This window comes from Coturnix japonica, unplaced genomic scaffold, assembly GCF_054131305.1.
Source record: "Coturnix japonica strain WE unplaced genomic scaffold, WE-NBRP24 Scf048, whole genome shotgun sequence".
NCBI classification, from domain to species: Eukaryota; Metazoa; Chordata; class Aves; order Galliformes; family Phasianidae; genus Coturnix; species Coturnix japonica.
In genome coordinates, this window is record NW_028188951.1 from 1,682,062 (window position 1) to 1,706,231 (window position 24,170).

Here is a 24,170-nt window from a genome sequence, read left to right on the forward strand (position 1 = left end):
ATAAAACCCCTGGGAATCTTCCATTCTAAATTGAGAAAACAAATCATACAAATACACAAAACTGCTTTTAAATGCTATGTAATCTATTGCAGGTAAGCCCTTGAATGGCAGCCCAGTGCCCCTCCTTCCCATGCTACTACATATACTGGACTTGTTCCTACAGGGGTGCAAGAGGCTTAGATCAAGCCTCCCCAAAAGTACCTTCTAAAGCTATGTTCTCCTATGTTTTGCCATTGGAGACAGCTTATTAGGTCTTTGACACTGCTAGTGTCTTGGACTTGTCTGGCAGCAGATCGTGGTGCTCTGTAGAGGGTAGGACACTGAAGACAGCACAGAAGTTTTGAAACAACCATGCTACTACATGAATACCCAAATTAAGGCAGAAATTACAGCCATGGCACTGTGGATCTTGTGAATGGGTATCTGGCTGACTGCTGTCAACAACAAAACCTTTCGAAGAAAGTGTTGTGCACTGACTGGTATCATGGGACTGCAGGATTACTCCTTGCAGGAGAATTAAGTGCTTTCAAAACAGGTTTTGGCAGTCTGGAGTAAGGAATTGGTTTGTACATTGCCAACAGTTAACTCTAGTAAGACAGAGATGCCAGAAGGAAGATGTAGTATGTGCACAGATAAGGCAGGCACTCCTGCTCCTGGATCCTCAGGATTCTAGGGCTTCTGTCTCAGAAATCCTAAATCAAACTGGAAACTGATAGTGAGACATGGAAGCAAGGCAAACACTGATCTGCACATGTTCAAAAATGAGCATGCTCTTTGCTATGGGCACCTGGACGGGTTTGAACTGTTAATTGGATGAAGGGTTCATTCCTAAAATCAGGGTTGATTATTGATTTCCCATTGTAAAACTATTCCACAATGTAATTTATCTTGCAAATCTTGTATATCAAACCCCTGACCCTCTTCACCTCCGCTGTCCCCATGTCACTTCCTTTCTATCAGAGAGAGTAGTACAACACAGCCTGCTAGAGAGCTGTCAGACAGAGATCATTGAGATAACAGAAAAAGCTATTTGTTACAGTAATTAAGTACCTCAATTGATCTGTTTTCTTTTGTTTTTATCTGGCAGTTTCACATCTCTGTCACAAACCAAATGAGAAAGAGTGGGAGAAGAGGCCTGCAGGCATCTGAACTTGGAGCAGAGAGGAGCTGAGCCGGAGTAGGCATTCTGCATCTTCTGATATTTTGGCTTGGCTTTTTAAATTCTTTGTGAGAGTTTCCCATTGCCATACTGCAGAAATGTTTTGACTGGACATTGATTTACCTTTTGGCCTCAATTTGGTTGAGCTGGGTGGTGGAGAAGCATATCTGAGCTCATGATGTTAGAAAGATCTCCAAAGCCAGCACTAAGTATGTCCTGAGAAAGAAACACCGAGCCACAAGTTCCAAACAAACACGTGAGCCCATTAAGAGCTTGTGATTCACCATAGGTAATCCTCTTGCTTTGTATGTTAAGATATTCACAAGTTCTTCACTGCTTGAATGAAATAATGAAGCAGATATGGGCAGGAAAGACTGCAGCATTGCCAGAAAGAAGATAAGCTGCTTACTCATGGTGCATAGATCATATCTAATAGTAAAACTGATGTGAAAAGAAAGCACAGAACTTCTGTTAACATCAGAAGTCCTCAAATATTTTGGATGCTATACAATGATTAGAATGAAATAAAAATGGCTCATGAGAACATTAACATGCACAAATGGAAGCCTTGGAGTTCTGCAACAATGAAGTACTTGGGACAGGGAGGGAAATGGGCACCAGCTCAAGTTCATCAGAAACACAAATGCATTTTGCTGTTCTATCACACGTGAATTAAATAGTTGTACTGGAGCTTTGCAGAAGCACTGCAAAACCCTCTGACACAAACTCAGATGTTCAAACCTTTGACCAAGTATGAAACACTTAAAACGAAGACTCCTGAATACCGCTGTTGCTCGCATAAGCAGCTTTATTGATTTTAACAGTTGTTATTTCTACCTTTGAATTTTCAGATGGGCAATAAATACAATAAATAATATTTCCCTCCCCTCTATTTATTGCGGAATTTCACCTTATTTAACTTTTCTTTAAAACAATTAAATTCTAGATTTATGGATTTCCTGATAGGTTTTCAGGATTTTTTCCAGAAATGTCCTCACGGTTCCCTTGGTCTTGTACTCGCATTTTTTTCCACGTGTCAGACTCTGTGGTACAAGGAAAAATAATATCTGGGTTATGAAAGGTTGTACACAAAGAGATGAAGTACTTAGATGAAACAGCAGGGTGCAGAGCTGGGAGAGAGCAGAGCCCTGTGGCTGCTGTACGGCTCTGATAGCATTCCCTTTGCTGAGCTCAGTGCTGGCTTCAAGGAGCTGCAGCATCACTCTCTCCCCTGTCTCACTGAATCACTGTTTCACTCAGAATGTAAATAAAGGATGCTTCACTGCCTCTGAAAAGAACCCTGTGGATCCAGGAGCCTTTCTGAGCATCATCTCAAGTTCAAGGATGCCGCAGGTCGGAGCAGTGTTCGGTGCTCAAACATCCCTGAGGAAATTGCAGCTTCAGGTAGAACTAATGCTCCAGAGAAGAAGGTTGTCCCTGCCTGCCTGCCTTGCTGCTTCTGCACATTTATTCCACACTTCTACATCAATATTACCCAGGGGGAAGTTCTTTACTATGAGAGTGGTGAGGTGCTGAAACAGCTGCCCAGAGAGGTTGTGGATGCCCCATCCCTGAAGGGTTCAGGGTCAGGTTGGATGGGGCCCTGGGCAGCCTGGTCTAGTATTAAATGTGGAGGTTATTGGCGCTGCCTATTGTGCCTATATTATGCAGGCAGCAGGGGAGTTGGAACTTCATGATCCTTGAGGTTCCTTGTAACTCAAACCATTCTATGATTCTATGATAATTTAGTGTAGTTGTATCTTCTGAGAAGAACAGAAAAAGCAATTTAAAGCAAGCCCCTTTCCCATAGTTCTGTGATTAAAGGTGCTGATGCTAACATGGTTTGGAGAAGGAAAGAGGACACAGTGGCACAAAGACCACGTCCTTGTTTCCCATGCCAATGTTAACAGCTTTCTATCACCTCATGCCAGTCCCAGCTACTACATCTACCTCCTGCATTAAAACAAACAAACAAATAAAGTATTTTAAACACATTTTGACTTAAACAGCTGCAAAATACTCAAGCTATAAGAACCCTTTCTCTTGCAGAAGGGAAGACAAAGACATATAGAAAAACAAGAAATGGCTTACTTCACAGAGGTTTCTATCCCGTTGCATCTGGAAGGATTGATTAAGCAGAAGAAGTTTTGTGTTTGAAGTCATGTTGTGCTCCAACATGTGCTCAGTTCCTTCCACAAAGCATGCCAGCTCGTGGCCAGGCTGTTAAATGAAGAACATATTAGAAATAGAGAAAGGAAGTGGCTAGAATGCATTTGGTGCTTATCTATAGCAAGAAGAAATGTGTACTTCTTTACATGGCAACACACTGCAAAGCAATGTGGCATGCTCTGGGTTATCCTGAAAACTGATAGAAGAAATCTGTGTGGCTGTAAAACACCCAATCATAATGTGTGCAGTGAGGCTTACAGGAGTAGAATGGGGCTGGGAGAGACCCAGAGCTGCCACCTGTGCCCAGCGTCCCTGCCCTACAGGTCTGCAAAGTGTTCTGGCACCTAATCAAAGCGCAATGTCTGTGGGAGATTTCCAAAGCAAGCACCCGTATCTTTGGGTCTGTGAGCCCACGCAGGACTTTGGCCTGATGTTTGCGTCTGGCTGCAGCAATGCTGAGAGGACACCTGGCAGCTTCCCCACCACTATCCAGCAAATTCTGTGCTCAGCCACAGCCAGTGTGTTAAATACTGTCCCAATTAATGAAAGCAGAAGTAAATAAGAGGAAAGAGAATAACTAAATCCAGTGGTAACCACAGTTGGTACTGTATTAGACACATACAGTAGCTTAGAAACCAGACTTACCTCAGGGATGGGAAGACATGAACAAGGCTGAAAATGAAAAGAGTGAGCATTACAATTCTGCACTGCTAGCATTCAGCATGCAGATACATTTTCATTTAGCTTCATGATATTCTCAAATCCAATGTACTCACAATGGCAGCTGTCTCCCTACATGGGCAACATCCTTGAGTTTTGTTCTGAAAAAAAAAAAAGATAACAAGAGAGAAATCAGTATGTATTATCACATGCTCTGCAAGCACAAGTCTTTGCAGAATGAAGGTGTTTAGCAGCTACTTACAAGCAGACTCCTTGTATTGCGGATAATTTCGCTGACTTGGCAATTCTGTGCTTGCACAGAGAGCAGCACACAAGAGAGGAGAATGTATGACAGCATGCTGGCATTCATGTGCAAGTCAGACTGATGGGTGGCAGGAGAACAGGAGGCCACTCCTTTTAATCAAGTCTTCACAAAATTCCCATTCTCATGGAAAAACCCAATTATAAAAGTGATACCAGGTGCCCACCTTTTTTTCCCATTAGCTTGGACTGCATTTTAGAAAAGTCAAACGTGGAATTGAGTCACCTACTGTTAGTGACTGTTCTTTAGTACTGTGGAAATTCACCAATGCTCCTCAGAAGTGATAAATTTGAACACAGTGATATCACACCCCAACAGGAAACAATGGTTAAAAATCTACGAAAGCATTTTTTTCCTCAGATGTGGCTTTTGCCTCTTGTATTTATGTAAATCGTGGTTCCATGAAAGCAAAGAAACAACAATGTTCCGCATTGCCAGTGTTCCTGAGAAAAATGGGCAGCCTGCAAGTTGGCTCTCTCCAGAGTTCAAGGCAGGACTGTCCCAAAGGAAGCTGCTAATGCTGCAGGAATTTGTCAGCCAGACAGAGGAACCACTGGAGCTGTGCAGCAATGCCTGCAGAAGCTGTCATTCCAAATATCAGCTGCTATATCTGACAGCCCTTAACAGGGTCCACCTATGCACTGATGTGCTGCCTCTTTCCCTTTTCCTTTTAAGCAGAAAGAGGTGACAGATTTGAGACTTTCAGTCTTCAAACCCGGCTGGATGACTCCTAGAACTTTCTGTGGCTGCAGGGGTCTTCTTATCCCAAGAGTGTATGGCAGCCCTTCGATTTTCTTCTTATTTGTGGTTCTGGTTGTAAAACCTCCCTCCTATTACACTTCCATCTTCTCCAAAAGCCTCAGCCTTGAGCTGCTCAGTTGGGCTGAAAGATGAGTGCCGCTTTCTCTGGAAAATATCCTGGAATGGGCAAAAAAATAAAAGGAGAAAAAAAGAAAAAAGAAAGGAAATAAATACTAAAACCAGTTACTGTCTCCATGCCTCTTCCCAACCCCACTGCCTTGCTTTGATGTTCAACCTTAGGTGGTGAAAGGTGAAAAGTATACATCCCGCTTGGCAGCTCCAGCTTTCAAGCGGATCTGGGGATTGCCTAGAAAATGCATTAAATCTGGCAGTGCTCTACTTGTTGCACAAAAGTATACTGCAGGAACAGAGGGTGTACATGGGGTACTGCAAGGCAACGGGCTGTTTGAGCAGGGTTAGGCTTTCCTTCAGGCAATGGGCATGCTGCTCTCTGGTTCTTTGGCCAGTGAAACCCCATGGCAAGAATGGGAACAATTGGTTCAACGCATAAAGCTCAATGCAAAATAAACACTGCATAATATTTCTGGGATCTTTAGTATCTCAGATGGCTGGAAACACTATTTTTCATAGTTTCAAGGGCAGAATTCACAAGCATCTCTGATTAAGGCAAAGCTGTGCAAGGGATATGGGGAGAACAGGGTGAGGAGTGAGGTCTCCTAACAGCCAAGTATTGCTACTGCTTCTCGGTTTTAAGGAAAATGCATCCATTAGAAATCACATTTTTTCCTGTAGAGGATACATTCAGTATTGGGAAGGATTTTACAAAGCTGGTACACTTTGCAGGGCCCACTGATGAGGCTCTTTGCCTGAGGAACAATATTGCAATACAGCTGCCATGCCCCGTAAGCGAAAATCATTGGTGTCATACACGATATGCAAGATATATAATTAAGACCTTTCCCTCCATCAGTTGTAATTACGTTTGCTAAACAGCCAACTGATAAGACAGCTTCTTCCCAGGCCCAGAGTGCAGGAGGACAAGGCGTGTGTGTGTGTGTGTGTGTGTGCTGCTGGGTCAAAATGAAAACTCCAGGAAATGAGAGGAGACATCTGGGATCCATCTCCTTAATACAGCAGAAGTTTAAGGACAAAATCTAGGAATTTCTTCATGCACATTTCACTAAAGCTAATGCACCTTCTATTCTTGAACGTTTCACATGGTGGGGAACTCAACTATATTCTTTTTGGATTTGCTCTCAGGTCAGACTTCATCTATGAAAAAAGGCCATAATTCAGCCATACTGAGTAGTGTGGCCACATAAGAGAACTGCTAATTTTGAACTGAGAGGAAAACTGTAATTCCCTCTAAATCACACTGAACTCCAGGACTACTCTGGAGCTGCTAGCCAAACTTATTCTCCTTGCAGTCCACAGCTGGTAGCAGTGCCAGCGCTATCTCTGCATCTCTACATCTCCCCATCTGATTGCTTATTGAGATCTGGATCATGCTGCTGGTGCTCCAGGGAAAACAGGTCACCAGGGAAGCTGTAGCTGCAGTGAGTCAGAAATCACTGGGATTGACCTGGCATAGAAAGATCTTTGCATGTCATGACTGTAGCCATAGTGGACTGGGCACACGAGTGGCTGGTACTGATGGTGGCTTCTCTTGAGAGAGCTCAAGTGCTGTGAAGTCTGTGGTGCTGTGGTTTAACCCAGCAGCAGCTCTGCACTGCGCAGCCTCTAACTCACTGCCCAGTTGGGATGGGGGAAGAGAATTAGAGAGTTTATAGGTCAAGATAAAGACAGCTTGCTGGGTTTTAGGTAAAGCAAAAGCTGTGCGTGCAAGCAAAGCAGAACAAAGAATTCATGTGCTGCTTCCTATCAACTGAAAGATATTCATTGCCAGGAAAGCAGGGCTCATCACAATTAACAGTGATGGCATTGCTCCAGACATCCTTCCTCCCTTCTTCTTTCCCCAGCTTTTACTGCTGAGCATGACACTCATGACACTTCATGAATAGCTCTGTGGTCACTCTGGAACAGCTGTCCTGGCTGTGTCCCCTCCCCGGTCCTTGTGCAGTCTCACCACCGTTTTCATCAGAAATCCAAAACACGGCATCGTATGTGCCTCTATGAAAAGACAAACAAACATCAAACTCTGTTCTAGCCAAACTCATGACACCTGGTAATTAATATTTGCTGCCATCCCAGCAAAAGGACAAGGTTTGCTAGACACAATTTTCCATGCATTACTTTCCATTTCTTATTTTGCTTTGATATTTTAAAGTTCTTCAGCTATGGCAATGAATTTTCATATACATATTGTCATTTGAATGTTAAATGCAGTCAGCAGTTTACTTGTTGTCTTGGTGGCTGATCTCCCACTGTTCCTACCCTTTAATTTCTCTTTAATTGATACAGAAAAATAAAAAGCAGAGAGAAAATTCAGATTGTTTTGCAAAATAAATGAAAAAAGAAAGAAAGAGAGAAATATGGGAAGAAAGCGGTAGCCAGAACGCTAACCTCAAACAGCAGTAAGCAGAAAGGTGACTATTGAGACCACTTCCCTGCGAGGAACCACAGACTGTAACCCTCAGATGGCCCATAGCCAAAAGGGAGAGCCACCACAGTTAAGTCTGGCCTTTATGAAGCTTTTTGTTTTTCCTTTGAAGCTTTCTGGCTTCAAAATTCAAACCGAAAGAAGAACTGAGGTCAAAGGTGCGTTAACCCATAAAGACATCTCCTACATCACCATTGGGAAACCAGAGTGGTAAGCCTCTTGTTGATGCACAGATACCTTGGGGTATATTCTCTTCTGATGCACCTCTTTTGAGGGTGGGTAGATTGACTGGAAACACCACACGGATCACCAATTTCACACTAATATTTCAGCTTGACATTCATCAACCTCCAGACCTTTTGAATTCTCATGAGAGAATTTGTAGCCCACTGTAGTGTTTCCAAGAAACCCTGTGCAGGGGACATGGGGAGGAGTTGGTTTGGTAATTCTTTTTTTATGTGAATAGAAGATTCCTTGTAAATGTAAAACACTAAGATAACACATGAGCGTATTTTACATTTGCTGTGCACGCTGATCAAGATGTAAGATCTTGCAAAGACCACAAATGAAAAGATGCAATGAACAGTTTCATTTTCCAGAGACGAGCTGCTTTGGAGGTGGTTTTTTCCCCTTTCTTTTTATAATGATGACATATTGCTGTTGGAGAAAACAAAAGCTAAATCGAGGTCATTTCAATTCCCCAGTGAAAGTGCAAACCCTGCTTTAGTAATACCAAGATTACCTATGACAAAGAGATGTAAAAGCCCAGATGAACTCAGGGAACACTTCAAAGTATCAGCTGGAGGGAGGCAGCAGCATCTCCTGAGAGCCACACACTCAACTCTGGGATGCCCTCAGGACACACATTAGCTCCTGCGGGCAAATGAACCTCTATTCCTCAATTAATTTGAAACTGTTGAAATTAACTAACCAAAACAACACATGATGCTCAGGAGCTGTGAGAGTGAGGAGCAAACATGCTGGGGCACACCCACAAAGGATGCTGAGAGCTGTAAACCTTCCATGTCTCATGCAATAATACAGCCACCAGCACTTTCCAGGGCTTTCTAACAAAGGGAGCCAAGCGTCCTGTGCTGCAACAGTGTTTACCAAGAGCTGAGGCATCTAAAAGCAGAAAGCCCAAAGAGCAGCATGCCAGCTGTGCTGGGCGTGGTGCTTAAGGCAATTGCATCTCACAACCAGCAGCAAGCAGAGGAAAGCAGGAACAGTCAACAAATGTCACCAGATCTCTGTATTTTAAAGTTTCAGCATCCTCATTCCAAGACAGAGAAACATGGCAGAGCTCTCATATCATAATCTTACTCACCCTTCCTTGCACGTTCCACAGCTGGGTTTTGCTTGGAGGAATGCCTAGCACAGGGCTTCACTCCATGCCTGCATAGGAGCCCTCTACCTGCATTACAGCTTCCTTTCCACACTGGAAGCATTTAAAAACCACCTGCAGTCTGCTTGATAGAAAGGCTGCAATCACAACTTAATAAAGAAGTCAACACAGCTGCTGGGTCACACCTAGTTGCGTAAGGATAGGCTGGCCCTCTTCCACAGCAGTTGGCAGGATTTTCTATACTATGGGCAAAATATTTTACATTAATATGTTTTGAAACATGGGAGAACAGACCAGTGCAATCCATGAAGATGAGTTGTCCTGGTGTTCTTACAGCAGATGTGGCTGCAGGTGGGTGCCAACCTCAAAGCACCAGCTGCTGGCAGCAGGACAGCAAGGACAGCCCCGGCTGCAAGATTCTTGCTTCTCCAAACCATTCTCTTCATAATCCCAAATTATCCCTTTTTTAATAACTCAAGTGGAGCTTCATATTCTTTCCAGAGATTTGGTGCTTTGCCACACTGTAGCCTTAGAATTCCAGCTATGCTAAGTCAGGATTTCTTGTTTCATTCAGTGTCTTACATCCACTGTTACAAAAGTTCACGTGGGGACTTTGAAGGCTCCTTAGAAGACACTTTCACTCTGTTGTATATCTATGGCTCTTTCAGGTTTGTTTGACTCTGGAGCTGTTGTGGGTCACCCTGTTTAGCAAAACTGTTTTGGAAATCACCATAACTGCTTAAATTTCCTCACTGCATGGTTTAATTCTCTCCAGATGCCACCTCTCAATGTAGACTTTCCATATGACTTATCTAAGTTGGTAGCAAGCCATCAATGTGTTCCTATAGGAAGATCCATAGGAAGAAGGTGGCTTTAGAGAAAGGAAGCGGTTCCTGTGCAGTCAATATTGAGCAGTTTGAACTTTTTCCACACTCATCTCTTTGGTTCTCACATTTTTTTCCCTAAACCCACATTTTATATTTCCTTCAATGGCACAAGAAAAGCACTGACCTTCCTTTCTTCCACTAATTTGATGGGATGGGAGAAAAATCTTTACCATACCAACCCCTACTACAAAAGAAAACCTCAGCTAAAGCAAGTAGGTAGATGATAGTATCTACTGTCCCCAGCAGCTGTTGGACACAGAACCAGGGGACACAAGAGGAGGTGGCCCTCTGCTTCCCCCCCACCTGAGCCTGATCCCATCTCATACCTCATGGGCACCATGGAGCTTCACCCCGCACTCAAGACCGTCCTGCAGCCTAGGGCTGGTGGCCATTAAAATGGCCTCACTCAGGGAAATTAATAAAAAGGAGAGTGGGGGGAGGGAAAGGATTGGAGAGGATAAACTATTGTTACCTTTTCTTCCCATTGCATTGAGTAGCATATGAACTAGGAAAAGCAGCTGAACAGCTTGCACCTTGTTAAGTAATACATGGTGTTGTAAGAGATGGAACACCACCAGCAACAAGAAAATTAAGCAAATACAGACACATTTAAAGTATGACAGGTCTGAGTATTCTGTATTCCAGGCAAGAAAAGCACAGAAATAGATATCCCTGGTCCCTCCTTTCTCCCTTCCCATTTTCTTTTTACCATGTTCAGTACTTAACTGCTTTTGTGATAGCAATGTGGGGCTCTGGAAGGCTCTGTGCATGAGCTGCCAAGCAGAGGAAATGTCTTCTACAGCCTGCGTGGGCTGGGGGACGTGCCACCAGTGCTGGCAGAAGAGCAGGTGCATGGCTGGTAATTCAGGGACAAACACACCAAAACATGCAATTGGTGCTCAGGCATGGGATGTGAAACAGCTAAAAGAATCCCTTAGAAATTCTCTAAGTTCTCTTTCAGTGGACGATATCAATATTATCTCACAAAAATAAAGCATTTGTGGACTGCGTGCATTGATCTGGCAGCAGCCAGGGGCTGAACGGACACGGGACGAGCCCAATCTGGCTCCTGCGTTGGACGAGAATGCCATCAAGTGGCCAAATGCAGTTGCTTACTTCCCACCTCGTATAAAGCGTTTCTTGCTTTCATTTCAACTCAAGCTCTTTCTGTCAGCTCCAGCCTGTCACCCTCAGAGCTTTGCATTGGTAAATCCTGAGTGCCCATTTCAACGGTGGTTTTGCTGGAGGAAGGATATCAAGGAAAAATCGCTAAGCATCACTAACACACTCGAGTGTCCAGAGGCATTGAAAGCCTCAGACCTGGGCAGTGTCGTATAGGCACACAGCTCATAGCAAACCTCATCAGTTTAATTCATTCAACAGTCCATTTTACATAAGACAGGCAGATAACTGACAGTTTTCTTTGCACTGAAAATATGGTCCCTAAGAATTATCCCTGGAGACATAAGGCATTACACATCTAAAACAAGTTCCATGCATATACATTAAAATAAGTAGCACGGAAAACTTGACTCCTTAAACGTAGCCTGCAACAAATACTTGGGTGAAGGCTCATCAATTTTATATATATTGTTTATCAAAAGCAGTTCTTTGTGTTCTTGCCAAGCTGAAAGGCATTATGTGGCTCTTTGCCTACAAGGTCCGAGATGAAGCAACCAGCAGCCGTTCCTCACTCTTCTTCAGGCAGCTTCTGGGTAAAGCCACACTTGGGGCTGTAATTCAGGCCCCAGCAAAGAGGAGCCCAAGATGCTCTGGGTGGTCAGGGAGCCCATTTCCAAACACTGCTCCAGGCCTAAAGCCATAGGCAATTTCTGTTGAGGTCTACAAGTCCTGTGGGCCAGGTCCTCCATGCACTGAGGGACAGGGACATGAAAGCTTCTTCCTTCTCCTTTGATGAAGGAAATCCAGATGGCTGTTTTTATGAACATCTGCTGGGCTTCATCCACTGCTCCAGAGAGTGGGGGAAAACCATGCACTTCCCAGAGGACAGTATTGTTCCAGAGCATTCCACCATGCTGCACATCCCTTGAGGTCCTTCAGCTCTCCTGCTACTGCCACTAGAGTCCTCCTGGCCCATCAGTTCTGCTTGTTCTTTTGGCATCAGAGGCTCCATGCTTAGGAAATAAAGAGTGGAGGTATTCACAAGCATGGGGAGAAATCATCATGATGTAAAAGGTCTTCAGATGAACTGAAAGACTGAGGTAGACCAAAGAGAGACCTGGGTGCCACAGTCATCTCCGTGGGATTGCAGCAGAGTTGGACATCTAAAACTGGTCTTTGTATTTGAGAGAATACAGCTTGGGACAGACTTTGCATGCTTTAGAGAGACACTTCCTTTAGTGGTATCTGCTAGAGAAGGCAAAGCAAGGCAGAGTCACCAGGATTTGGCAGTTGAACTGTCCCATCTGCAAACTCAGGTGCTCTGTCAGGTACCTGCATGTGCCTCTAGCAGGCCCCTGGAGAGCTATGCAGCAGAAGTTCAATCAATAGGCAGTCATCTTTGTGAAGTGAGGGCTAGTCCTATTGCCTTCTGAAGAAGAGGAGCAGCTTAGAATCTGAATTTAATATCTCAGTGTTCCCCGATTTAATTTGCATCTTAGATAATAAAGTGTAAGTCATATCTTTACAAGATAATGTATCACGCTTTGGTACAAATGGGGAATTCTGTGAGCAATCATTCACATGAGTACAGTCACCCAATTCTTTGATCCTGAAAGCAAGTCGGGATTTGATAGGAATCCAAACCTTCCTAAACAAAACGTACCCATGCACCCAAAGTGCTCATCCCTTCTCTTTCCAGAGCAGGAGGTCCTTATTCACAGAGAAGAACATTATGCACAGTATCAGGCAAAAGGCACAAACTCAACTTATATCACGTGGGGTCATTTTGGTTGCATCTCATCTGTGCAGGTAAGGAAAGTTGTTCTTTTGGCTCAGTGAGAAAAACATCGTTAGCAAAAAAGTGCAGCACGCTACAGGAATAATTAAAGTGCTCTAGACAACAGAGTGAGAGATTTAAAACTCGTAGTCTTTGGATTTGGTTGAGCTGGTGTAGGTTTGGAGCCCTCCAAGGCCCAAGGCCGAGCAGAAGGGAAAGCAGATGCCATCACTGGGGGCTTCTGTAGTGCCAGGAGTCTTTGGTGAAAGCAGTGAACTCTCACCACCTGTTGGTTTGGCTCAGGAAAGGAGGATGCTGGTCAGGTCTTCTTGGCAATGCTTTAGAAATGAGAGGAAAAGGAGGTTTATGAAGTATGACATAAATTATAGTAGACTGCCAAGTATAATGTGGAGTTTGTCTGTAATGAGATACTGTTAAAGCTGCTCCTTTAATCAAGGCTGGGTTTAGGAGTGAAAGCAAGACTGTGAGCTGATAGTCAAAACGCTTTGGAAAGGCTTATCTTAACCTCTTTGTGGATGGATCAAGAGAGGAAAAGATACTGTGCACATACTTTAGTCAGAACGATATTTCACAGCTCATACAGTCTTAGACAATATTGTGCTTTCAGATTACCTTTTCTGATTCACACCAATCAAGAAAATCACAACAATCAGAATAGATTGCAACAACATTCCAGCAGATCTGGAATGAAACCGAAATCCCATGGATATGGATTTTGGCACTCCAAATCCCACTGACCCAAATCTGAATAATGTTTGACTATCCTGATAGGTAGCCATGTAAGTTACCTGACTACCAGAGGTTCTCTACAATTGCAATTCCATTTGATTAAAGGATCAGTCCTCTAATTTTAGTAAAAACTAGAAGATCTTTATGCACTGACCTGGAAGTCAAGGATTGGTCTCAGTTTGGTCTCTTCTCATTGCTTTCAGAGAAAGTTCATAGCCAAGAAACATGGCTGAACTCGTTGGAAATCCTCGCACTGCATTGATAGTGATGCCCCTAAAAAAGACCTGTAGGGAGATGGAGAAAGGTTAGAGCATAGGAATACACTGGCTATAACAAGAAGAAAACTATAAACTAAATCATTGTGGATTTCTGAAGAACTGTGGTTTCCTCAGGATATATTCTTCATCTGCCACTCTTTGCTGAAGTATGAACTGGAGGATTGAAAAGCAATGGTAAAGTGGCCGGTTTGGTATCAGTCTGCTCCATATTCATTGTAGACAGACCCCCTTCTCTATCTACCAGCATGAGCTAGAGGCCTCATGCCATTGATGGAGAGCAAAGTTCTTCCTAACTTACTACAGTTCCTTCCTCTCATTGCATACACAAGCATGGGGGGGTGGTGGGAAGGGGATCATGTAGACCCCAGGGTACAACAAAAAAGCTGCTGCTTTTATATAACAAATGTTCAAGTTTCTGGGATTGGATCTTGGAGTTCAGTAGATACTGGTCACTAGTCTAGCATTAAATGTGGAGGCTGGTGGCCCTGCCTGCAGTGGTTGAGTAGGAGCTTGATGATCCTTGATGTCCCTTCCAAGCCTAACAATTCTATGATACTATGAAGACATTTGGGAACTGGAGAAGGAACAGTGTGTGAGCCGTCACCATTCAGAGGCTTTGGAGTAAAGGAACAATTTGTCCTTCTCACAAAATCACCCCATTAACTATTCCGGCTAATCACTGCAGCCCAAACACCAGACAAGAGAATTTACATTGGCAAGGCAATCTCCCATCCAGACTTCAGAGCTCCCACATGAGACAGAATCTAAACGTGTTCACATTGTTTAGGATGGAGTTTTCAGTGTGAAATAGTGCTGCTTGGATATTTGGGCTATTGTCTGGTTTTCCTGGAGTGAGTTTTTTGGTCTGGAAAGACAGAATTTTCTGGAAGGAAATTCATATGTTTCTAGTATCCATACGGTAACGTGAGAGAGCCAAGTTAAGTAACAATGAAGATTTATGAAGAAAAGCCCAGAGGGGTAAATTTTTTCTCATCACAGTGTACACACCCGGCTATAAAGAAAATTGTTATATGTACGTTTCTCTGTGTGACACTGAGAATGCTGCACCTCAGTCCCAGCACAAAAATGTTCAGGCCTGGGTTTGCCATCTCCCAAAGTACAAAGTGATTTTTTCTTATGATGGAAAGGTCTTATCACACACTCAGCCCCACTGCACATACTGTCCAGGTGCCAGGAACAACAAAAGCCAAACCACCAGCTGCTCAGACCCCAGGCAAGAACACTGAACACTTGAAATAACTCTAAGTATTCAGGCAGGACAGCAAGCATGGAAGTGAGGATGACCAAGCACACTCCTTAGCAGCTCTCCAGGTGTTGTGCTTTACAGCAGTGTGACTCCCTTCATGCAGCAGCCAAAAGCAAACCAAGCTGCAAGCTCCTCTGACAGCAGGCGTAACATAGATGTATGCTGTCAAATGCTGAAATCCCACTTGTGATTTTGTAGGTTAGTTTCCTTTCTTCAACTTGCCACTCTTTACTCAGCATATGAAAACTAACACTTTGGAGCTGAGAGCCCACATGACGTTTTGATGACAACTTAAATACAGATGGAATTCAATATCAGAAGACACCACTTCCCATAAGCACACATTGGTGGTGCAACGAAGCTGCAATCTCTGGTTCTCTGCCATTGACATCTAATTGAGACAAGGTTTGCAGACAGAACAAACAACTTTTATTACACTACTTGATAAAGTTGGAAAAAGAATGGTGCTTTTTGGCGCACAGCTCTTCCTCATATTGGAAACCGAAGCAATCCTGATTTAAGAGCATTTTCCACCTCCGAATTACAAGAAGTCAAATCATTTCTGCAGTTAAGAACCATGACAACAGTGTTCCTTTAATTTAGTACCACCAAGGACCGTGACCCCTGCTCACCCATTTTTCCCTATCTACAACACAGATTATTACTCTTGCTATTATGATTTGGAAAGAATCCATGCTATAATTACCTACTGCCACTATTATAACTGACAAGTAACTGCCTTTAGCTGTCTCTTAACACTGCAGATGGCTTTATAACAGCCATTGTATTTCCCAGCTAACAAGCAGATATCTGACACCCAGATTTTCCTCCAAACAGCACTTACTTTGAGGCCTTCGTTCTGGTAGCTCTGCAAGATGCAGTCAAGAACCCCCTTGTATTTGTTTAGATAAACTCCATCAGCCTGGAGCCGACTTTTCACAACATCCATTGGAGTAGCAGTCCCCCAGGAAATGGCTCCTAGAAGAACACAGAAGCAAATTCTTTCTTTATCCCAATACATGCACCTGGGCTTTGGCCATGACATGGTATATGAACTTCTCAGTATTTCCTTGGCTGTAGGCCAGCAGATGGCAATGTGATGCCTCACCTGCTGCATCATGGTGGGGCATCAGGGCATTCACCCTGCCCAGGTGCTGAGACTTCATTTCTGGGAGCAAAGTTCCCTGTTGCAGAAAGCAGCACTGAGATTTTGGGGGTTTTGTGGGTAATCAAATGCAGGCAGCCCAGCAGGCAGAAAGGGACATGGTTTGGTGGAAACAGACCACCAGAACTGCAGACAGCTGCACTCTGGGGCCACGTCAGGAAATCTGAAGTCCTCAGACAATATTTTGAGTTGAGAATAAGAGGCTGTTTCTTCCCACACAGCCAGGGATAGGATCCATACAGTTATCTTGTCATTCCTCTACAGAAACCCTCAATTTAAACCAATTAGCCTGCAGTTAAATGGGACATTCTGCCTCTCTCAGCTCAGTGGTGCTTCCAACAGAACAAAGCTGCTACGTGTCAGTCTTGTACACGTACAGCAAATAATCTCCAGTTGTTCCCACTTCCCCAGACACATCACGTTGTTCCCTTGCAGAGAGATGTCCTGGGTTATGAAATTTCCTTGCATGTGACTGCAATATATGGCACAGCTGGACTGACAAGAGCAAGTCCGGACCTACATGAGTGTTGGGGCATATTAGAGAAGCTGTCCAGATGGGTCACGGCTCCATTTATTTACAGTAAAAACAGTGAAAGTGGGTTTTAATCATTACTTGACCTAAAGATCAATCTGCCTTTAGGGATCTGCAACTTAGAAAGTGCTGATCAGTGGGCAGGGAGCTTATAAGTGAACTAGCACACATGGGCATGGCAGGGTGCACATGGCAGCCATCCAGGCAGGTGTACACAGGTGTCCCTGGCCCTGAAGGGAGAAAGGTCATCAGCCTCATGACCCCTCCTGACAGGCAGCCCCAAGCCAGCCCTGGATCCCAGCCCTGGGACACTCCTGTCCTTGTTTGGCCAATGCTGTGGGGCAAAAGGCACTTACCTGCAACACCCCCTGCAAGCCAGATGGAAGTAGGATTAGGGGAAATGCATTCATCAGGGGTAATCCAACCACAGAAAAATGTGTAAGGGATGAAATACAGGCAGTACCCAGGAACATCCCTCAGCAGCATCGCTCCCATGCCTCGATATATCCCTGCTATCCCTTCTTTCTGTAGCACTGTCTTAAAGCAGTGAATAGGGCCTTGATACACAGGAAAGCCAGGAACCGTGGGCTTTAGTTTAACATTGGCTAAAAAAAGAGAAGAAGAAGGGAAAAAAAAAAAAAAAAGAAAAAAAAAAAAGGCTTTTTAAAAAAGACACAACATTTATAATATAATATCTGTATCACTACAGTTCCTTGCAAAAGCTTCCCAACAGACAGATCACTGCCATCCTCTTTTGGGATCACTACACTGGGAAAATCAGCTTTTGGAAAGAAGACTTAGGTCTAGTTTTCATAGACGTCTGGATGCAACAGAACAGTTTTTCTTAGATGCAATTCATGCATCCCAATGCATATGTATTCAGTGGAACTTCCAAATGACTAGAAGGCTATGTGCCTTATTTTCATAGGTTTCCACATCTGGTGCCAAGATGCACCTCTGAAAGCCTCAACCTCTTCAGAACCTGACCCTTCCAATGCAGAGGAGTGAGATGCTTTTGGAAAAGGACTAGGTTGCTAAACTGCAAGGAAGCTTTAAAAATGGGCATCATGTTATTTTATCAAAGCAGCCACGGTGATGTTGGTGGGCTCTCCAAGAGACCTGACAGCTCTGGGCAATGGGAGCAGCCACAGAGGCAACATAGTTACAAAGGGAGACATGGATAGAAGAGGGTGCCTGTTGTAATACTGGCAGATCTGGGAAGCCTGCATGAGAGCCAAGCATCCCTGGGAAGTGCAGTTGGCATCTCTGAGAGATACATCCTCAGATACCCCCTATCTGCATAGAAACAAGAAACTGCAGCAACAGACTCATCAGCTGGGAAGGTGAAAAATGACCAAAAAAAAAAAAAAAAAAAAAAAAAAAAAGAGGAAAACCATCCTGAGGAAGAAGGAATTGGCCATAGCTATTGGTGCTGCAATTCCCACACAGCCCTGTATGTGGTAGCAGTGGCTGTGGAAGGCAAATCTACATCAGGATCCCAAATACACAGAAGACGTGCAGAGCAAGGAAGAAGGAACACTCGCCTTCCTACCTGTGCTGTATGTCTGTGTTTGCATCTGGAGCCTGATCTTCACCAGGTCAACAGGTGTTCCAATGCCGACGGAGATGAACCCAGCCACTGTGCTGGCAAGAGCCACATCCACCAGTGCTGGTGTGTGGGATGCATCCCCATGCCTCAACTGGCCCAGCAGCCTCTGAGTGTTGCTGAAGACACCAAACACCACTGAGCTGTAAACAGCAATGCTGGCCAGCGGGAACGACATGCCTTTGAAGAAGCCAGCCACCTAGATGGGAAGGGAGCAGGAGGTATGAGGGCAGCTTGGCATGGCTTGCAGCCCAAAATCAGCAAAATGCCACCAGCTTTTCCAGCACACATAGCCAAACCAATGCAGGTATTACAGCCTGACCCACATGGAGATGTGGGTAGTGTCATTCATCGCATCTGTCCCCTGCAGAGAACTGACAGCAGGAGGAGGCTGCAGACTCCCCTCCTTCATCCAGCATTGGATGGAAGCACAGCAGCTTTACTGGCCTTCATGTAACCATTGGTATCAACACAGATTTTATATAATCACTTCATGTATTTATTTACTCGTCTTTCTGCATTTCTTACCAACATGTTTTAAGCAAGATAAACTACTTACAGACTCATTTCTATACACAGTAAGAACACAGTTGAGTGTATTGCCATATCCTTGTCCGGCTTGCAAGCGAGTCTGCAAAACACATTCAGAAAAAGCAATTAAAACACCACACTTCCAGCTGGGTGAAAGCTTGTGCTGTGTAAACAACACGTACTTTGCTTTGAGAGCGCATCCTCACTGAGCTGTAAAGAAAACAGAGCAATAAAACAAGATATATGTGCATCCACTCCCCTTGAACTTTGCCAGAAGCCAGGCTCAGCAGAAGGCTGATGCTTCCTGCAACATCTGGAAACAATGACTATCAAATCTCCAGCCCAGAACAGCCATCCCAGCTCAGTGCTCACAGCAAGGCAGTGGTGTGCAGCACCGCTGTCTGCAAGTCTGTGATTGATGGGGAAGTTTGGACACGATGTGATGTGGCACTGAGTGGAGGCTGGGGTGCATTGATAGAGGAGAGCTCCCATAGGACACTCCCAGGGTGCTGATTTTAAGGCACAGAAAAACCAATCAGGTCCAAATCAATGGAGCTCCATCTCAGAAATTCTTTGGGCTCCTCTCCAAAGTACATCTTCGCATCATTTCCAACAAAGATATTTTGTATCTGGAAAGCAATGGCTACATGCTGTCCAAAACATGCCTACAACAGCTGTGAGAAATGACACAGTATCATTCAACATCCCTCCCCCTTCTCATGTGTATATATATATATATATAAACACAAAACAAACACATATTTAGCTCTTCTTTTGCTCACAAGTTTGCAATAAAATAATCCTTACAGTAGGTGATGCATTTTGGGGCTCAGAGGTGTGTGAGGAAATGGAAACCCCATTCTGTTGCTTCACCCATTAAACCTTTGCACAGAGATCAGAGGTTATTTTTCCTGCAGAACAATGCTTACAGGAGCCTTATTTGGGTGTTTAAAGCCCAAAGGAGCTCATGTGTGGGGAGAGCAGGGTGACTGAACCTGGTCCAGAGCCAAATGGGCACAGTCCAAACCTGCATGCAGCCCACAGGCTCCTATTTTGCCACTATGGGCTTGTTTCTATTTTTCTTCTTTTACACAGTAACCAGGTATTCAGAGGTTTAAGTTAATACATTTCTTGAATAACTGAGGGCAACTGAGTGTCCTGACAAGGTTTTCTGTGCCCCTGGATACGCCATGAGCACCTGGCACTGAAACCCTGCTGGCACCCCTAAGTCAGCTGATAACAGCACGCGCGTTCCTTGGGAAAATGCACTTTTCTGTTACATTTTAATGAGCACATAAAGGCTCTCGGGTGAAACCCAGAAATAGAACAAAGTCCTGTGGAAATGAATGCAAAGTGGAGGTTGAAAAGCAAGTAAAGGTAAAACTACTCAAGGCTTTGCAAGGCTGGGAAAGAATGATGTTGGCTCTCCACTTCCCATCCCCTACATTTGGAAAGACAGCAATTCTGCCTACTTGGTATTCCCAAGCCATGGCCCAGCTGAGTGCACAAGATGCAGCCTGACACTTGCATTTACAGGCGTGAAGGATGGGCTCTTGGCACCCACAAACACAGTGCAGGGCTATGGGATCCACCATTGGATGGTGCCAAACTCCCCCCAGCCTGGCAGTGAAGCCTGAGATGGGGATGCCAGCATGGGAGCAGAGTAATGAGAGAGTCCATAGATGCCTGGCATGTTGTAAGAAGGAGAAATGAAGAAGAAAGGCACCTTCCATCCTCCTCCATGGCTCTGCATGGCAGTAAGCTTGGTTGGGGCAGGCAGTGTTAATGTCTGCATAGTCATCTTCACCAGGGTTGACAAACCATCTAGCCAGTGTCTTCTTTCTCTCTCAGTCCTTCCCTCTGCTTTCCTTACAAGAACAGCGAATGCTACCTGTCATAGCCTGGGATTCCCATTTCAGCATTCTGTTCTCACAGCATTGCCCACACTAGGAAAACATGTGAAAATGTGCCTGGAACTAAACAAACACAGCACACTCACTACCTCTTGAATGCTTTTCAGGTGGCAAAGTTCAACTGAACATTAGCAGAACTGTTTGGTAAACCCAACATGATGTAAGGCCAGTTTTACTTTTCTGTATTAATCCCCCACCTGAGGAACCCGCACACGTATAGGGCAGCCCTTTGTGCCACTCCAAAAGAAAAGAGGAAAAACACTCTGGTCTATGACAGCCTTTCTACCCAGGCTAAGTTCTGCCTTGCAGCAATGGGAAAAGCAAAGGTCTTTGCAGCATCACCCTAAAGGAGCCCACCTCCCCACCTGAGACTTTTGGGGTGGTGATGTGAGAGCAAGGATCAGTGCTTTACCTTGACAGTGTCCAGGGGATGACCCACAACCACACTGGCAGCTCCTGGGGATGAAAACAGAGAATTAAGCAAGATGATGATGAACTTTTTGCGCTGCGATAGGAAGCAATGGGCTTGGATGGTGACTAATTTGTGCTGCCTCCACACCTGCAGGTCTCAGTGCAAACCTACATCCCCTTTGCTGGGTTAACATCAATCCTTTAGTGACCTTGGGAATTTCTCACCTGTAAGGTGGTCAGACTAAAAAGAGCACAAAGCTGTTAGTCAACACATTATGAAATGATGAATGAAACACTAAAGCATCCCCCCTGTCCCAGACCTTGACCTGAGACCACCTTCAGCCCAGTGTTATACATGAAAACTCACACTGGATATTAGGAAAAGCATCTCCAAAAGAGCAGTGATGCAGTGGCACAGGCTGCCCAGGGAGGTTGGGGATTCTCTGTTCCTGGGAGTGTTCCAGGAACATAGAGATGCAACACCTGGGGACATGGTCAATGAGCATGGTGGGATGGGTTGGGGTTACACTTGGGGATCTTAGAAGTCTTTTCCAACCTGAATGGCAGCTGAGTGCTGGTGGCCATTCACCTGTGATATCCTGCCCTGTGCTTAGGGTATACATCAACAGCACAAGACCAGCACAGAGCATTCTGGCAGAGATTCTAGTTGTATTAGATTGTCCTGTTTAACCCAGTGTGGCTGCTCGGGGTCTGTGAGCCACCTCACCCCCCTGTCCTGAGCCTGGCGTCAGCACAAGGCTGCAAATTGCTGTGAGTGCAGCACTCAGCCCCACGCCCTGCCCATCCCCACATGCTTTGCCACCTGTCACATTCAGCAGGAACGTGAAGTTCGGAACTCTCAGACACAGCACAGCGCGACCGTCCCGACAGCCCTTTGCCTTTCCTTTCTTTTCTCTTATCTCTATTCCCGACAGCTGCGATCAGCATTTTTTCTCTTTTTTTGCAAATCGGGTCATTGCCCCGTCCCTCCCCGCTGCCTGTTTGCTGCACCTGGAGCCCCGGGGCACCGAGGGGCACTCTCCAGGGGTGTGCGCGGCTGCGGAGTGCGGGTTGGCTGCGACGGGACCCGGCCGAGCACGGGCTGCTACCACCGGACCGCAGCCCACGGAGCGGCGTAGAGGCAGCACCGGTGTCCCCGTGTCCCACCTGAGGGTGAGCAGAGCGGTGCGCCGCCAAGATGCTGCTGCGGCTGCTTGAACTTCATTACTTGTTCTTTGGGAGCAAAAAGCACGCAACTCCATCCCCCCTCCCCCCAACCCCCGGTCCGACGCACAGCTCCCACATGCCACGTCTGCTCGCCCCCAGCCCAGCAGCACTCACCGCCCACCCAGCCGGCGGCGAAGTCCTGGAGCTGGAGGCTGCCCATATCGAGCCGCTGTAGAAGGGGACCCTGGGGGGGTCCCGGCGGGGCCGGAGCGGACGGCTCGGAGCGGAGCCCGGCGGCGGTGACATCACGGCCGGGGCTTAAAGGCGCAGAGCGGCCGCCCCCGCCCTACCACGGGCCCGTCCCGTCGGGAGCGGCCGCTCCGGTGCCGCTGCCAGGGCCGGGAGAGGTGGGGCCGGGCTGGGGCCGGTCCGCTCTCGGCTAAGCGGGGTCAGATGCAGCGCTCTCCTTTTCACGGTGGAGCTGTTAGGGCCGGGAGCCGAAAAAGCAGAATCGCTCCTTCTTGAAACAGACAGAAGTTGAGGGGAGTTTCTTGAAGGATAAAACCAAAGATTGTTGGGGGATTGTTCTATAAATACCCCCAAATTAATGGATTTCAATGGTGAAGAGCATCTCTCGCTGGTTTACCGTTCCTTTGAAATCTCCCTGCTGTTTTTTCAGGAGATGCACCCCCTTCCCTACTTTGAGAAACATTGAAGAATCTCTCCCCAGCTCCTTCTTTCTTCACAGCATTCACAATTTCCTTAGGTCCCTATTCTCCCTCAGCCCTGCCTTCATTGGATTCCAGAGCCCAGCTCTGTTATTTTCACTCTCTAGTTTAGCTCACCCTCCCCCAACATCTCCCTGAGCAGTGCAACAGAACCATGGAAGGAACACACCAGGTTTTAGTGTTTTGATCTCAAACCCTTCCCTGATCATTCCCGGCATAACTTTGACTGATACTGAAGACTGAACTCTCCTTCCTGAATCCCTGACTTGGAGCCCAGCCTGGCTATTTCACCTCCTGTGTCATTAAAATCTCATGTCTTATGCCAGAATAACATCCAGATGCTCAGCAGCACTTCTGCTATCCCCTTGCTTCTAAACCAGATCATCCTTGTGCTCTCCTTCCTTTGACTGCAGGGAGAATGACTTGCAAAAGATGCTTTGGACCTTCCCCATCTTATGTACACATCTGTCTCACCTGTAATTTATGACAGCCTGAAGTGCTTTCTGTTCTGCAGGAGTCAGATTGCCACAGATAGCAGCTCCTTGGATCAGTCCTAGGTGCTTCCTGAGAAGAATGGTATCAGGTTCCTATTGCCTTGCTGGAATATTACATTGTTTTTGTCAACAAGTGTTTTGTCTGCATATTCTGATAGGTACATAGGTGGGTAGTTCATAAACAAGAACTCCTGAACACCTAAATAGTGCCTTAAAATATAATATTATATAAAATATAATGAAACTGCCAGTGAAAGAATTAATATGTGAATCTGCACTGGAATAATCATCATTTTCCACAGAAAGATACGTAACAATTCAAGCTGTCCTTACAACAACATTCCCTTCTGTACATGTGCATTGGAAACACAATCGCTGGGTTGGCTGAAGGGAGCTTTTGCCTACAAACTGCTTAAAGGGATTCAATATGAGGTGTGTGGTTGTCAGCTCTGATCAGTCTACACCCAAAACCTGAGATGCATCAATGTGCAGAGCACCACATGCCCCCCATGCAGGGGCTGCTCCCCATCCACCCACTCAGCTCTGGGCCATGTAAATGTCAGAG

The 24,170-nt window shown here is 45.4% G+C and overlaps 2 protein-coding genes across 4 annotated transcripts; both read right to left on the reverse strand.

Moving 5' to 3' along the window:
• Positions 1-1,949: 1,949 nt before the first annotated feature.
• LOC146752273 (uncharacterized) lies at positions 1,950-10,332 on the reverse strand. The gene is made up of 6 exons (XM_085532106.1): positions 8,960-10,332; positions 4,251-5,228; positions 4,105-4,149; positions 3,974-4,000; positions 3,251-3,379; positions 1,950-2,202 (listed from the first exon to the last, which is right to left on the reverse strand). Exons 2-6 carry the CDS (start codon positions 4,356-4,358, stop codon positions 2,095-2,097), a joined length of 417 nt encoding a protein of 138 aa, XP_085388232.1. The 5' UTR covers positions 4,359-5,228; positions 8,960-10,332; the 3' UTR covers positions 1,950-2,094.
• An 879-nt stretch (positions 10,333-11,211) lies between these two features.
• On the reverse strand, positions 11,212-23,677 carry SLC25A48 (solute carrier family 25 member 48). 3 transcript variants are annotated; one of them, XM_015875811.3, is made up of 8 exons: positions 22,558-23,677; positions 21,218-21,261; positions 18,921-18,992; positions 18,308-18,560; positions 17,112-17,360; positions 15,903-16,036; positions 13,668-13,797; positions 11,212-13,101 (listed from the first exon to the last, which is right to left on the reverse strand). In XM_015875811.3, exons 1-7 carry the CDS (start codon positions 22,601-22,603, stop codon positions 13,675-13,677), a joined length of 921 nt encoding a protein of 306 aa, XP_015731297.1. In that variant the 5' UTR covers positions 22,604-23,677; the 3' UTR covers positions 11,212-13,101; positions 13,668-13,674. The 3 variants fall into 3 exon arrangements, with proteins under 3 accessions (XP_015731297.1, XP_085388225.1, XP_032303283.1); XM_085532099.1 differs by lacking the exon at positions 17,112-17,360; XM_032447392.2 differs by lacking the exons at positions 21,218-21,261; positions 22,558-23,677 and adding an exon at positions 20,619-20,937.
• Between the last annotated feature and the right edge of the window lie 493 nt (positions 23,678-24,170).

Bases quoted from the DNA above. Each gene is read 5' to 3' on its own strand.
- SLC25A48 (XM_015875811.3), bottom strand. From the start codon at position 22,603: ATGGGCAGCCTCCAGCTCCAGGACTTCGCCGCCGGCTGGGTGGGCG. The intron at 17,361-18,307 runs GTAGGAAGGCGA...CTCTTTTTTTAG, and splicing joins AACACAGACATACAGCACAG to CCAATGTTAAACTAAAGCCC. The intron at 16,037-17,111 runs GTAAGTGCCTTT...GTGTTCTTCTAG, and splicing joins GCTTGCAGGGGGTGTTGCAG to GAGCCATTTCCTGGGGGACT.
- LOC146752273 (XM_085532106.1), bottom strand. From the start codon at position 4,358: ATGAATGCCAGCATGCTGTCATACATTCTCCTCTCTTGTGTGCTGCTC. The intron at 4,150-4,250 runs GTAAGTAGCTGC...TTTTTTTTTCAG, and splicing joins GCAATACAAGGAGTCTGCTT to AACAAAACTCAAGGATGTTG. The intron at 4,001-4,104 runs GTGAGTACATTG...TTTCATTTTCAG, and splicing joins GTAGGGAGACAGCTGCCATT to CCTTGTTCATGTCTTCCCAT.